General features: G+C 37.4%; 2 protein-coding genes and 1 long non-coding RNA gene across 4 annotated transcripts; 1 reads left to right on the top strand and 2 right to left on the bottom strand.

The window, feature by feature from the left end:
• The first annotated feature begins 1,277 nt into the window (after positions 1-1,277).
• On the top strand, positions 1,278-2,465 carry LOC116128397. Its single transcript, XR_004127751.1, has 2 exons — positions 1,278-1,829; positions 2,078-2,465. It is a non-coding gene; the product is annotated as an uncharacterized LOC116128397 (long non-coding RNA).
• On the bottom strand, positions 2,279-5,828 carry LOC116128396 (disease resistance-like protein DSC1). 2 transcript variants are annotated; one of them, XR_004127750.1, is made up of 4 exons: positions 5,174-5,828; positions 4,795-5,070; positions 2,708-4,701; positions 2,279-2,368 (listed from the first exon to the last, which is right to left on the bottom strand). XR_004127750.1 is itself a non-coding variant. In XM_031414106.1 (3 exons), the coding sequence occupies exons 1-3, from the start codon at positions 5,201-5,203 to the stop codon at positions 2,941-2,943; spliced, it is 2,067 nt and encodes a 688-aa protein (XP_031269966.1). In that variant the 5' UTR covers positions 5,204-5,828; the 3' UTR covers positions 2,583-2,940. The 2 variants fall into 2 exon arrangements, 1 of the variants encoding a protein (XP_031269966.1); XM_031414106.1 differs by lacking the exon at positions 2,279-2,368 and having other exon boundaries at positions 2,583-4,701.
• Positions 5,829-6,121: 293 nt separating this feature from the next.
• On the bottom strand, positions 6,122-7,250 carry LOC116128357 (TMV resistance protein N-like). The gene is made up of 3 exons (XM_031414068.1): positions 6,972-7,250; positions 6,745-6,866; positions 6,122-6,233 (listed from the first exon to the last, which is right to left on the bottom strand). Exons 1-3 carry the CDS (start codon positions 7,248-7,250, stop codon positions 6,122-6,124), a joined length of 513 nt encoding a protein of 170 aa, XP_031269928.1.
• Between the last annotated feature and the right edge of the window lie 7,276 nt (positions 7,251-14,526).

Below are 14,526 nucleotides of genomic sequence, written 5' to 3'. Positions count from 1 at the left end.
GGGTTGAAAAGAAAAATGAAAGAAAACTGATGCAGGAGAGATCATTTTGATTAGTTTTGCTGCAATTAGTTATTATTCTTTTTATTGTGAATATCAACTCTTAGGAACCTTCTTAGATGATTGGATGAAAAGTGGTTGTACTTTATTTTTTACACCAAATTTGTTTGAGAATGTTTTTTGTGAAAATAAGTTTGTTGCTTAAAGTGATGTTAATTTAAAGGAATCTCAACCAGCATTAAAGTTTCAATATAGGTCCATTCCATCTTCCCATCACTTGGTTTGTTGCTGCCAAACTGGGGAAAGTCAAAAGTTGTATTCACTTTGGATGAACTTTTATTATGACATAAAAACATCTTGATAAATCACATTCTTTGATGTAATTTTTTTTTTTTTTTTTTTTGCTATTTGGTAGCCAAATGGAACTGCAATATCTTTGGTTGCTGGTTTTGTTGTTGATGCAAGAGAAGAGAAGTTGCTAGTCTTGTTGTTGATATGATTCGGCAGAAGAAAATATGATGCTTTTTGTTTTCCATGGACTGAATTCCATATGCTTAATGTTTGCTTTTTTTTTTTGTGTTTTGCTTTGAATTTTGTTTTTGGATTAAGGATTGTTAAATTTATAGTTTGTGTTTTACTTTGGATGAATGTTTGTTGAATTTAGAGCTTTTTTTTTACTTTGAATAATGATTTTTGGATGAAGGTTTCATTTTCCCATGTTTGAATTCTGAGATTAAGGTGAAGTTAAATTTTTTTTGCTTTGAATCATGCAATTTTGGTGAATTCAATATAAACTGGACAGAAGGCAGAAGGCATATTGCACGTTGTAATTTTTTTTTTTTAATATTGACTCGAATTTGGCTCGGCTCGGCTCATCTAATAAACATCCGAACTAAGCCGAGCCATCCATTTTCTTAAACAAGTCAAGCTCGAGCCTCCTTCCAACACATCCAAGCCGAGCTCGAGCTAGCCACTATTCGGCTCGGCTCGGCTTGTATGCACCCCTACTCTTAACCATAGAAACTTGATTCCATCATCTCACAATATATTAATAAAAATAATTTAAAAATAAAAGTTTCACGAATTATAATTTAATCATCATTTACCAATCCAATTGGAGAAAAAAAAAATATATATATATACATATATATATATATATATATACATACCAAACATCAGACATATAATATCAAATATGATAAGGAGTTAAAAAAAAAAAAAAAAAGATTAAATAACAAAAATCTCGATGAAATTTATGAAATAATAAAACGAATCTTTATATGAACACCAATACGAACTCTCATTGGGAACTACAAAATCGTCTTCTTCTTCACCTCTTTACTCATCCTTTAAAAGAGACTACGTTGATTCAGTCTATCAGAGCGTTATCCCCTTTATTCATTGGTTTATGGAACATAACCCTTTCTTTCTTTAAGCCCTAATTAGGGTTAAAAACCAGGTCTTTTGTGGCCATGCTTAGCTGCTTTCTGAATTGGTAACATCTTATTGTTTCCGCGAATACTTGGTAATTCTTCATTCTTCTTCAACACCACCTTGGCAGCTTCCACCTTTCCAGATGCAGCACCAACAACAAAAGCAATATCCCCATCAAAATTTTCTGATAAACATAGAGAAAGTAACCTGCCGTAGCTGCAATATGGAGAGCGGTGTCGTCCTTGTCTGATATCTTAGCCATTTAATAACTTCAAATTTTCTCTAAATCTGTACCTCTGAAATATTCCGTTAAGGAAGCTTTCCCACAGTTTCCAAAAACCAGTGAGAAGGCAGAGGAGAAGAAGCCAGGAGGTGGAGAATGCTCTGTACCAAAAGAGGTAACCCCTTCAATCCGTTTCTTTCTTTCTTTGTTCTCCTTTTGGCGTGGAGTTTTTATTGAATATAGCGGCTAAGATCGATATCTATTTATTAAGATTACTCTGTAAAATAAATGGCTAGTTAAATATTTTGATTGAATGAAGACTTGAAAAGGTTGTATGAAGCTGCACTGAACAATGGTTAGTTCATCGTTTATTGGGATATTTTGGAGGTAGATTCACTTAAATTTTATGAATGTATTTAACAGTTAGGATATCAGACAACAACGACGCCGCTCACCACATCGCAGCTGCGGCAAGTTCCTCTATGTTTGTCAGGAACTGGTAAAATATATGGCGAGAGAACAATTGGCTAGTAAAAATTTTGATGGGGATACTTCTTTTGTTCTTGCTGCTGCATCCCCAAGGGTGGAAGCAGTCATGGCAAGGTTGAAGAAGAATGATGAGTTACATAGTATTCGAGGAAATGATAAAGGGATGCTACCAATTCACATTGCAGCTCAGCGTGGCCACAAAGACATGGTATAGTATCAGTTTACCTACACAGTATCAGAGATTTCAGATATTCATATTGTACTTTGAAGTCATATAAATGTGAAGAATTCATAATAAAAGTTAAATTTCATTCTCTTAGTATCAGTTTAACGTAGTAAGTTCAGTCTCAATAGAACCATGAGATCACTAATGGGCGTGGCTAAAGATAAAGAACATTGAACATTGTTCAGCCCTGGCATTGCATGAATTTTTTACAACCATTAAGGAAACTCTGAAAATGTTATTGTTTAAACTGTTACTCAAATAAAATCCACTAGAAAATGAGCAATCAAGCCCTGAAGACTAAAACAAGTGCGAGTATTTTTAGAACAAAAATGAATTACCTGATGTAAGAAATGAAAGTCTCCTGGAAATATTACAGTCGTCTTATTGAGTATTTAGCAGTTGTGATAGTGAATAGATTTAGAAAAGATCCTCGACTTGCTCACGGGAAACTTTGATAGAGACTTAATGTGCCAGGACTACAAAGGTGCCTCATTGGGTGATCAATCAACCATGTCTAAAGTCGAAACAATCAAACTGGAAAAAGATTTGGCGCTGGCATTTTATTCTTGGCTTACTTCTTGAGTTCAATCATGGAATCAACTGAATATTCTTTAATTTCAGTACCATCTACTTCCTCATCATAAGAGTTACTTCCACTTCCACCAGCTGCTGTTTGTACAAAATGGTTAAGTAGGATGGTAAAGTCTTCCAACTGAGGGCCATTGAGGCCTTGGAACACTGATTGAACGAACCCTACATCTTTTAAGTATACGAGGCGAACCCCACACTTTTTAAACTCAAGACCTGAACCCTCAAGTCTAAAGTAAGCCTCAACGTGACTCCATTTCCTCTTTTGGAAGTATTCGTCGAATGGTATAAAGAAAAGCCAGAGATGATTTGACAAAGCCAATCGTTCTCCATTCAAGAGAGACTCTTTGCCCAAAATTAAGCACTTGTTCTCGGCAGAAAACAAATAAAACTTACACTTGTAATCGCATCCTGAAGGACTTGAAATATACTGCAAAACTGGTGGAAGCCATTGGACATCTTTTCTTTGTTCCTGTCCATGATTCTCTTGGACTTCTAAAGTAGCACAGATAGCCAATCCTAAGAATGTATAATCATTGTACCAATTTGGAGGTAAGTGAATGGCTAATGAAGTGCTTGTAGTCTGAAATCTGAACCAATCTGGAATTCCATTTGCAGGTAGAAAAACAACTAGTCTCGGCATGACAGAAGGGATATCAGAAAGTTCCTGTATCATTAAAATCATGGTGTTAAAAATGAGAAAAAGGGATTGATAGAAAGAAAGAGGGATGAAAAATACCTGATGTAGGATACTCAACATTGAGCGGATCGAACTGACTATAATTGCAGTGTGTGGATTGTTGCTTTCTTGGTTCTCAAAGAAGTTGAGCAACATTGATGCGACCCTTAAAATCCTGATATTTGCTATCAAGAAAAGATGATGTTTTAGCAATGAAACTGCCACATTGTCGCCACCTTGGTTCTCAAGCAATCTGAAACAATTTTGAAGAGAGAATTCCCGAAAATTTGACATACTTAATCTCAAGGGCCCACCCAAGTTTTCCAATGATGGGCAGTTATATGTGCTTAGATTTTCTATGCTTGACGGAAGTTCCGTCAGAGCTTGAAGGTTCTGGCAATCTGTCAATTTCAGAGTTTGCAGCTTATAAAGTTGATTGATGCCTATACGTAAGCTAACAAAATCGTTCCCGCTTAGATTTAATTTTCTCAATCCACATAAGTGGCCAAGATCACTTGGGATGGTTTCTTCAGAGAGATTACAGTAACTTAAATCAAGTTCGGTCAAAGACAATAAACCTACCAGGGAAGGTAATGAAAAACTCATGGAACTTGGGCCTACTGCTGGCAATAGGCACCCGAACCAGTTCCAATGTGTGCGCATTTGTCCCTTGCATCCCTTAAATGAGAGCCTTCTAAGGTTCTTTAAATTTACAAGGGATGAAGGAGCCTCTGTTATGGAAGTTTTACCAGCATCAAGCTCCTCCAAACATTCAAAATCCCCTAAGTTCTCAGGCAATTTGTCAATTTTTGAGCAACCAAGGAGCAAAAGAACTTTAAGAGATCTCCATCCAGCGATTACTCTTGGAAGACTCTGCAGGTTTCTGCAGTCTTTGAGATTTAATACACGAAGCCTTTTGAGGTCACCGATAGAAGGATGAAGCTCATATAAACTTGTGCAATCTTCAAGAATAAGCCTCTCAAGATTTGGAACTCCTCTGAAATCTGGAGTTCTGGTCAGCTTTTTTGAATGACTGAGTTTGACGATTTTCAATTTATCTAAATTCTGTCAGAGACATAAAACACAGAGGATTAGAACATCATCTTTGAAACTTAAAACATATTCAATGGAATAAAGGTCTGAAGGAAATGATCATACCACTATATCCTTCCAAATTAGTTCAATGCTACTGTGTGACATATCAAGTTCAACAAGTTTCTCTGCTTTGAAACTTGATGTCAATGATTTTAGAGGGTATCCATGCCATTTAAGTATCCGTAAATCATTGGGAAGAAATTCAAGCCCTTTAGGAAGAAGAACATCGCTGATTTTAAGCAGTCTCAGATTATTCATCCCTACAAATGCATCAGCATCCACAGATATCTCCTTTGATTCCGATGAATCTCGGTATATGACCTCAACTTCTTCAGTTCCCTATAAATTCACCAGGAACAAGGAAAAGAGAAGTAAAGCACAAGTTGAATTCTTGAATGATACAAGCATTACATATAACCAATAAAATTTTATGGTCACTTACCTTTTTCCTTTCAAGTACGACGGATATCATTGTAAAGCATAACCTACTGCGTCTGCCAGGATCTTTGGGAGATTCTTGGTAAACAATGGCCTGAGCATTTCTTTTAGCAAACTGTGGACATATAACTTATCATTGTCATTGTCAATTGATATGAGATATTTATCAGCCAGAACTCGAAGTCCAATTTCTGGGTAAAAATCACAAGCATCTAGTATTTCAGTCACTCGGGTTACTTTCCTCAAAGAAAGAAACATGCAATATCTAGGAAAATGTTCTCTCTGTTTCCTCCAGGCCATTAAACTTATTTTGAGTACATCAAAAATTTCCTGTCAGGAATTTTTTAAGTTTTTTGAGTGCGCTTCTCCACTCATTTACACTTCTACCAAGAGATAAGAACCCAAAACTACAAGAGCTAATGGAAGACCGTTAGCATAGCTTACAATGCTCCTAGATAGCTCTATATACTCTTCAGCGGAGGTTTTGCTTAAAGGCTTTCAAACTAAAAAGTTGAAGAGCTTCCTTGGAAACTAGACTCTTGGCCCTGTATATTAATCCACACAATGTGCAATCAGCAGATGTTCATCTCTAGTGGTTATAATGATTCTACTTCCAGGACCAAACCATTCACGGTCACCTGCTAATGTTTCTAATTGTTCTATTCATTTACATCATCAAGAACATAAGAACTCTTTTTCTGCAGCCTGTGATAGATTCCTCGATGAATGTCCAATAGGTATATTCTTTCCCTAGAGTTTGTGAAAGAGTTGCTCTTGTAAAGCGATGAACCAAATTTTTCAGAAATCTCTCTGTATTTGCGACAAAGCTGCTACCTTCAAATTTATAGGAAAGCAGTCATAGATGACCCTAGCAATAGTTGTTTTACCAATGCCACCCATCCCACAAATCCCTACATATGAACATCATCCAACCCCATACCTAAACAACAATTCATTCTTGCAAACGTGAATCTATTCCAACCAAGCCCTTAGCAACATATGAGAATGAGTGCCTCAACTTAGTCCTTATATCTTCAACAATCTCTGGATAATGTTGCTCATGCCTGCAAAGAATATAGAAGATGACCACCCTTTTATAATTTGTATTCATATTCTTCAGTAATTCTGAATTCATAAATTTAATAAATATGCATATTCTCCAATAATACAAATGCATACCTCATGCACATACAAATGTCTACTTATTATTCACAAGAGTGTGCTGATTTCCAAGATCTTGAATCTATGATTTTACTGTCTTGCAATTTTAGAGGAATGTCTTAAAGACATTGGTAACCGATAAATACAGATTTTTCATCATAATCAACAAATTTAAATCAAGATTTGTGCTAAACATGATGAACTGCCCTGGATTTACAACTAGAGGTTAATTTAGGGGAAATGAGTGAGAACTTGTTATGGGACAATTACATTGTTTTGTAACCACATGCTAAGCTATACGAACAAGAACATTGAAATCTATCATACAAAATCTGCTGTTGCTAAATTAATCAAATCACCCATATAATTCCTTAAAGAAATTAACAATCTGTAGAGCAAGAAGAAAAAAAATACCTGTCCTGCAAATGCCAACCAGATAAATTAGCCACATCAGTCAAAGCATCTCTCCATTTCTGCAACTTCTCAGCTCCAAAATTAGCTTCTTCATGCTTATGAAGGCCTCCCCAAAGCTGCCCCTCTGTTTACGAACATCACCCGGATCCACATCATAGAAAACCGGGACAACAGTTTGCCCCATCTCTTTCATGCACTCAACAATCTTCACAAGTTCGTCCAAGCACCAGGACGACGTCGCATAGTTTCTCGAAAAAACAACACGGAAATCTTGATTCTTCAATGGCTTTAACGAGCTCTGGCGAAATGGGTTTGCCTCTCTCAAGCTTGTCATCATCTCTAAAAACGATCATACCCTTTTCGTCCAAAGCTCTGCATAAATGATCAGTGAAGTTCTTTCGAGTGTCTTCTCCTCTGAAACTAACAAAAACATCGTATTTCCACCAGGGACGAGAAGAAGAAGAAGAAGAAGACGAAGAGGCTCCTTCATTGTTGTTCAAAGCCATTGTTGAAAGTTGAAAACTCTACTAATCTTGGGTTAGCTTGTTCCGAGTATTGTGCTTAGTTTCAGGGTTTGGCATATACTGCATTTGAATGATGTATATGAAAGGAACTTTCGTGGATGGAGGATTGTAGTAAACGGTGAGAGAGACAATATTGGGTGGTTAGAGTTGGACTTTTTTGAGTTATGGATATAGAATAATATGACGAATGTGAATGCAATAGAAAGTCAAAATCAACTCATTCCGAGTTGCGAGTAGTGTCGTTATTGCAGCGAAGCTCCTTGGATTTCAACTGAGCCATCAGTTTCTGTCCATATTCTCTTAGTCTTACGTTATGGGACGGTCTGCTGTATCATCTTCTTCCTTTTGAGTCAAAGTCAACTCTAAACCTTTGAAATATGGTGTGGTCTGGCCTACTCTTGTGGGCTAGTTTTGATCTGTTATGCAATTTGATCGTGCCTTCACATGCCAAGGGAAGTTAATCCCATCTATCATTATTATTTTAGTTCAAATTAATCAAGTTTTATTTTTACAAAGTTTTTATACAAAATTAAGTATAAAAAATAATGTAACACATCATTTAGTAAACTTATTATATATAAAATAGTATTATTCCTCTTGTTATAATTAAGGACATATATCAGACGTTTAATTGTTTACACATCACGGGGGTAATTAATATTCGTTTCTTGTTTGTGTCATGGATGACATGTCGCTTTCATAACAAATGTCATATGGCATGTCATTCCGGAAACTGATTAAAAAAAATATTTAGGATAAATATCACTTAAGGCCACTAAATTAGCATATACACTTATACATGGTGATTTTTGATGTTTTGAAAATCACAAAAGGTTTGTTGATATTTGACAAATGTATGAACATCGTGTTTAGTAAGGAAGATGTGTTGGTTTTAGGACAACAACATGTCATCCATTTGAGACGAGATGTCGTACCTTTTCTATGATGAATAGTAATTAGGGATGTAATCGAGCTGAGCCGAGTTTTTGGTTAATCGAGCTTGGCTCAATTACAAATGGTTCAAGATCGAGTTTGAGCCGAGTCTATCGAGCCTTCAATTTTGTGGCTGGACTCAAATTTGTTGGCCTAAAACGAGCTCGAGCTAGCTCGACTCAAGCTCGAGCTAGCTCGACTCAAGCTCGGTTACTATAGCACTGAGTTCAAAAAGATAGGATAAGGAAATCCAGTGAGCTACTAGGAACAAGCCATGTGAAAAGGTGATTTGAGGTAATAAGGTGAGGAGGGAAATTCACTTATGTAATAACTTATTAACCAGTCCAAAGCTTTAAAGGATGAAACAAAAACCAAGTTGGCCACTGAGAACAAAGGGAAATCTAAGAAGATAAGTGGAAGGGAATTCAACCAAGTTGCAAGACCCAAAGAATGACTCCCCCAGCCTGAAAGAACGCCAGCTGCCACTATTCCAGCGACCGAAGTTTCATGCTTCCAAAGAGAAACACCCAAACTGCTTAACATCTTATATATGAACATAAAGGCAGTCTTTGATCAATATGGCTTCTACAATTTCTGCGCAATCAAATTCTTTCCACTCACCACTATTCATTGACCCCAAATTTTTAACTTTTTCCATTTACAGCTCCGTATCTTGGGTCCTAATAGAGCTCGTTTCTTATTGTTTAGTTTCAAGAGTCAAACAACAACTTAAGAAACGTCTTAGTACCTTAGACAATACTTCTATTGCCTTAGACTCACGACCTTGGCCTAGGACTCATGACCTCGGCCACTGCCTCCTCGGATGGCTTAGGACTTGTTAGATTCTACAAAATGAGCCATGCGTTAGAGGCCAGCGGGGTGCCACTAACGTTAACCCTCTAATACTCAAGTTAGATTATAAAGGCATGTATATGATGCTTAAATACAGTGTTTTGAAACCCTAAAAATGGGGATGATGATTGACAAACAATTGAAGGTCGGGATGTTATGGCTTTTGAAGAGAAAGTGTCAAGTGAGTACAATGGTGGCGATAGAGTTGATTTCTGGTGAGTGAATCGATCGAAAATTGAAAACCATTGACTACGACAACAACCGATTTTTGTCGGTGATTGGTGAGGCAAACGAGGGTGAGGTGAGATGGGTTTGGTTATGCGGCTGAGAGGAGTATTTTCATGATGATAGGGAAGGTTGTTGATGCTGACAGTGGTGAGATCGATAAAGATGAGAGATCGATCACGTCAACACCCTCAATTGGCCGTGAAAACAACTTCTGATGACTTTTCGAGGCTGAAATTCAATACAAATAGGAGAAAGGATTGTGTTTCAAGTGCAATGAAAAATTTGGGCCTACTCATAGATGTAAAAATAGAGCATTGTAGATCCTCCTAGTTACTGACGATGAAGAAACAATAGCAGAGGAAACCAATACAAGAATAGAGGAAGAAGCCAGCATCGAAGGTAACCCTATCGCTCTTTCTATAAATTCCATTGTTGGATTAACCTTGGGTAACACTTTAAAACTCTGAGGCTGGAATGATGGAGAAGAGGTGATAGTACTAGTAGATAGAGAGATTTCCCACAATTTTATTTCTCATAGTCTTGTTAGCAAATTAAGACAAACGATGGATGCAACTAAGTCATTTGGGGTTATGGTGGGCAATGGTTTCACAATAAGAAGTACAAGAGTCTATCGAATTATGAAACTAGAGATACAAGGGCTTAATGTGTTACAGGATTTCTTTCCATTTGAATTGGAAGGGATCGATGTAGTTCTAGGAGAGGCGTGGCTAAGCTCTTTAGGTGATGTTTGTGCTAATTGGCGCTGTCTCACAATGAAGTTTGAGGTAAATGAATAGCAAGTGCAGTTATAAGGAGACCCATCTTTTGTTAAGATTGTGGTCTCTTTTGGGGGTGTTTGGTTGGTGGTAATGTGGGATTACTGGAGTTATGTCATTTTATATTACTTGATTACCACGTTTGATTGTCAAGTAATATAAGATTCTAGTAATCTTTAAATACCAATAGTAATAACTGTTGGTAATATTGGAGGTAATCTGATTACCTCCATTTTTTTAGGTATTCTAAGATTATCAGGGTAATCTTTTTTTTTTTTTGTTACAATTCTATCCCTTATTAATAAAATTTTAGGACAATAATGCCCTTATTTTAAAATTTATTTACATGAATATGGCTTTTACTATTTCACCCCAATTAATTAACTTTTTGAACAAAATTACCCTTGAATTCAAAACAAATTGCAGCCCACCCAAGCCACCACCCTCACCCACTTGCCGTCGACAACCACTGCCGCAGTTGCCATAGGAGCAGCACACGGAAGGCCGAAAATGGCTGCTGTGCGCCAATATGGCCATTTTCGACCAAATATCTGGCCATTGATTGCCAAATTAGATCTGGTCGTTGATAGCCGGATCTGTCATGATCTAGCCATTTTCAGCCAGATCTCTGGCCGGAAATGGTCATACGGCACACGGAGGCCATTTCTTACCTTCTGTGTGCTGCTAGGTTGCCGACTGCCAACAACTTGCAGTGGTTGCTGGCGGCCAGCAGTGGTTGGGTTGGTGGGGGTGCTTTGTTGATTTTCCAAACTTTTATTATAGGGTTGTTTTTGCTAAGTTTTTAAATGCAAGGGGTTATAATAATCCAAATAATAATCAATATTAAAAAATAATATAATAATAATAATTGATTAGAGGACAATTCATTAATTTAAATAACATATCCACTAATTTATTCCTCCAAACCAAACATATTAATACAACATACCCACCAACTAACCAAACACATTTTCTTAAAGATTCCCAGTAATCTTCAAGGTAATCTAACTTTCCAGTAATCCAACATTCTCTGAACCAAACACACCCTTAAAGGTAACGCTAAAATCAGTGTACCAGCAAGACCTTGGCTATATGGTCGAGTTTTGTTTCATTGTTCATCCGGAAGATGCTAAACTAGTTTCTTAATCCGAGAGTAGATTCCTTGCTAGCTGAGTTTGCACCGCTCTTCGGTCAACCCATAGGGCTTCCCCCTCCTTATAGACAAGACGATTCCATTACCTTAAAAGATGGCACCCAACCCCTAAATATCAGGCCCTACAAATATTTGTATTCTCAAAAGAATGAAATTGAAAGGTTGGTTAGTGAGATGATGACAGCCGGGATAATACAACCTAGTATCAGCCCATTTTCCAACCCAGTGTTGTTAGTTAGAAAGAAAAACCACAATTGGCGATTTTGCGTGGACCACAAAGCACTAAATGATATAACCATTCCAAACAAGTTCCCCATCCTAGTCATCAATGAATTGCTAGATGAATTGGGTGAAGCCAATTTTTTTTCTAAACTGGACCAAAAATCTGGTTATCACCAAATTAGAATTCATGAAGAAGATGTTCTGAAGACGACTTTTTGAACTCATGAAGGGCACTATGAATTCTTAGTTATGCTGTTTGGGTTGACGAATGCTCCCTCGACGTTCCAAACACTCATGAATGACATTTTTAGGCCTATTCTTTGCAAGTTTCCATTAGTTTTTTTTTTTTTTTTTTTTTAAATAATGACATTTTGATATATAGTCTTGATTTTTTGTCTCATTTGGTGAATCTAAGGCATGTTTTTCAGACCCTCTAGGAGCATAACTTGGTGGTTAACTAGAAAAAAATGTTTATTTGCTCAAGAGAGACTTGAGTATTTAGGCCACATCATATCAACCAAAAGGGTGGAAGTTGATCCTTCAAAGATTGAGTGCATGTTGTCCTGGCCTGTTCCCACTACTTTGAAGAGTTTAAGAGGGATTCTAGGCCTCACAGGTTATTATCATAAGTTTTTTAAAAATTATGGTCAAATTGCTCGACCCTTGACCTAATTACTCAAGAAGGATGCCTTCAAATGGTCTGAAGAAACACATCAAGCTTTTGAGTGTTTACAGTGTGCCATGGTTTCAGCTCCAGTGCTCACAATTCCAAATTTTTCTAAGCCTTTTGAAATCCAAACTGATGCTTCGGAGCAAGGTATGGGAGTTGTTTTAGTGCATAATGGGCGCCCAATTGCCTTCCTCAATAAGGCATTTTCTTCTTCCCCTAAATAGAAATCAATATATGAGAGCGAGCTGATGGCATTAGTCTTTGCTGTGCATAAATGGACTCAGTACTTGATAGGCAGAAAATTCATCATAAAAGCTTATCAAATGAGCCTAAAGTTCTTGATGGAGCAAAAGCCAATTACATTGGAGCAACAAAATGAATTTCTAAACTATTGGGATACAAGTTAGAGATACAATATTACCCCTGAAAGCTAAAAAAAGGTGGTAGATGCACTCATGAGTGTTTTAGTGGTTCTCCTTGGGTTGGGTTGGGGGAGGGTATTGATAGAATAGCAAGATCCATTACTCAAACATTTATAAGATGAGGAAGAATGGGTTAAGTAGTCATTAGACCTTTAGGAAGTTAGTTAGCCACCTAAAAATAACAATGAAAATAGTGTTATTGCTTGGGTATAAATCTAGGCGCATGATCTACAAAGGGTAGGAAATACCTTTAGTAGGAATTTTGGTTTGGAGGTCTCTAGCTCCTCGAATTGCTAGGCTATCCGTAGTTTTCTTTTCGTCATCTTTTATACTTGTTCATGATTAGCTTGCGTTTCCTTTTTCAATATTACATCAATATAAAATATAGCTGAATTATTCAGTAACACTTGTTCATTGATTTGTTTATCTGTGTTAAGTGTATCAGTCCTAGGTTCCTAACTGCAACAAAGACCAATGTTTTAAAACCCGGTTGGTTCAACCAGTTCGAATGAAAAAACCAGTGGTGTGAGTTCACCAGGTATGACTCGCTGTTGGACCAGGTTCACTAGCAAACCGCCAGTCCAACCAATTTTGGGGGCAAACCAGGTGAATCAAAATTCAAATCACTGCGAATTTCGACCGACGTTCAATGAGCAAACATGAATCGGGGTTAAGGGGTTTTGAAGGGTGGATCACGATGAGTCAGGAGGTGGTGTCCGATTAAGTTTTAGTAGCCGAAACGTTGAAATTTGGCCAAGAAACGGTGAAACCCTAGCTTTTGATTGTCGACAATTGGTGGGTGGAATGGCTTGGGAATTTTGTGGGTTTTGTAGAGGAGTAGTCGGTGAGTCTAAGAGTGGTGGTGGTTGGAGTTGTCATCGCTCGAAACGATCAAAAATCGATAAATGAAAGTCGATTAATGTTATTGTCGTGGCCTGCGATCGATGAGTGATGAGAAGGGATAAAGGGTATGGTTTTGAAGAGGAGAGGGTAGAGGTTCCAATGGTGGTGACAGGGGTGATTTTGGGTGAGAAAACAACCCAATAAAAAGGGAAAAAAGGCCAACGTCAACGTGTGCCAGAAACAGCCACCATGCTAACGTGCACTGATACAAAAATTTTGAAATTGTTTTATGTGACATGTCACAGGTTTGACCCACCAGTTTGACCGATTAGACCGATCAACCTAAGACTCAACCACTTTGTCGGGTTTAGCCTCAAGTTATTAAAACATTGACAAAGACTACCTAGTACCATTGTCCAAGGCAATAAGCTGTCTCCTAAGTTGCTATCTTGATTCTTGAGACCAAATAATAAGAAAGGTGTTCTACCGTGAATTCAAAATTTTGAAGTATTAGGCAACGACAATTATCATCATCAAAATTAAATTTGAAATTTTACTACAACATTCAATCAAGCTTAACAACTCGTATTTTTATTGCTTAATTGGTTAGTAACACACAAAAGTTTGTCAGACAGCCAACCAATCTACTAACTACTGAAAGGGATTTCCTACTATGCTGTGAAACTTGCTTCATAACCAATAAGTAAAGGTGCATTATATGTAAAGTGCTAAGCAAGGTTGCATATATATTTGTATTGCAATAATACTAGCCTGACAAACATCTCTCACTGATTTCTCTCACAAACCGCACACTTGGCACTGAGTTGGCAGCTCCCACTAGAACTGTTGCAAAATGATTTCGGCTACACCTAAAAACCTGTCGTTCCTCCATAAGGAACGATTGTTATGAAATAAGAACGATCATTCCTTAGATGAGGAACGATCGTTCCTTGGATAAGGAATGACCGTTCTTTGGATGGAACGACTGTTCCTTAAGGGAGGAATGGTCGTTCTTGGTTGAGGAACGGCCATTCCAAATGGGCTTATGGAACCCCCATTCCTTTTTATGGAATGGGGGTTCCACATGAAACACTTGTTCCATAAGATGGAACACCCGTTCTATCTCATGAAACATCCATTCCTTACGGGAACGACCATT

Source organism: Pistacia vera, unplaced genomic scaffold (genome assembly GCF_008641045.1).
Source record: "Pistacia vera cultivar Batoury unplaced genomic scaffold, PisVer_v2 Contig2, whole genome shotgun sequence".
NCBI classification, from domain to species: domain Eukaryota; kingdom Viridiplantae; phylum Streptophyta; class Magnoliopsida; order Sapindales; family Anacardiaceae; genus Pistacia; species Pistacia vera.
The sequence above is the reverse complement of the archived record's forward strand: the minus strand, read 5'-3'. Positions and strand labels throughout refer to the sequence as shown.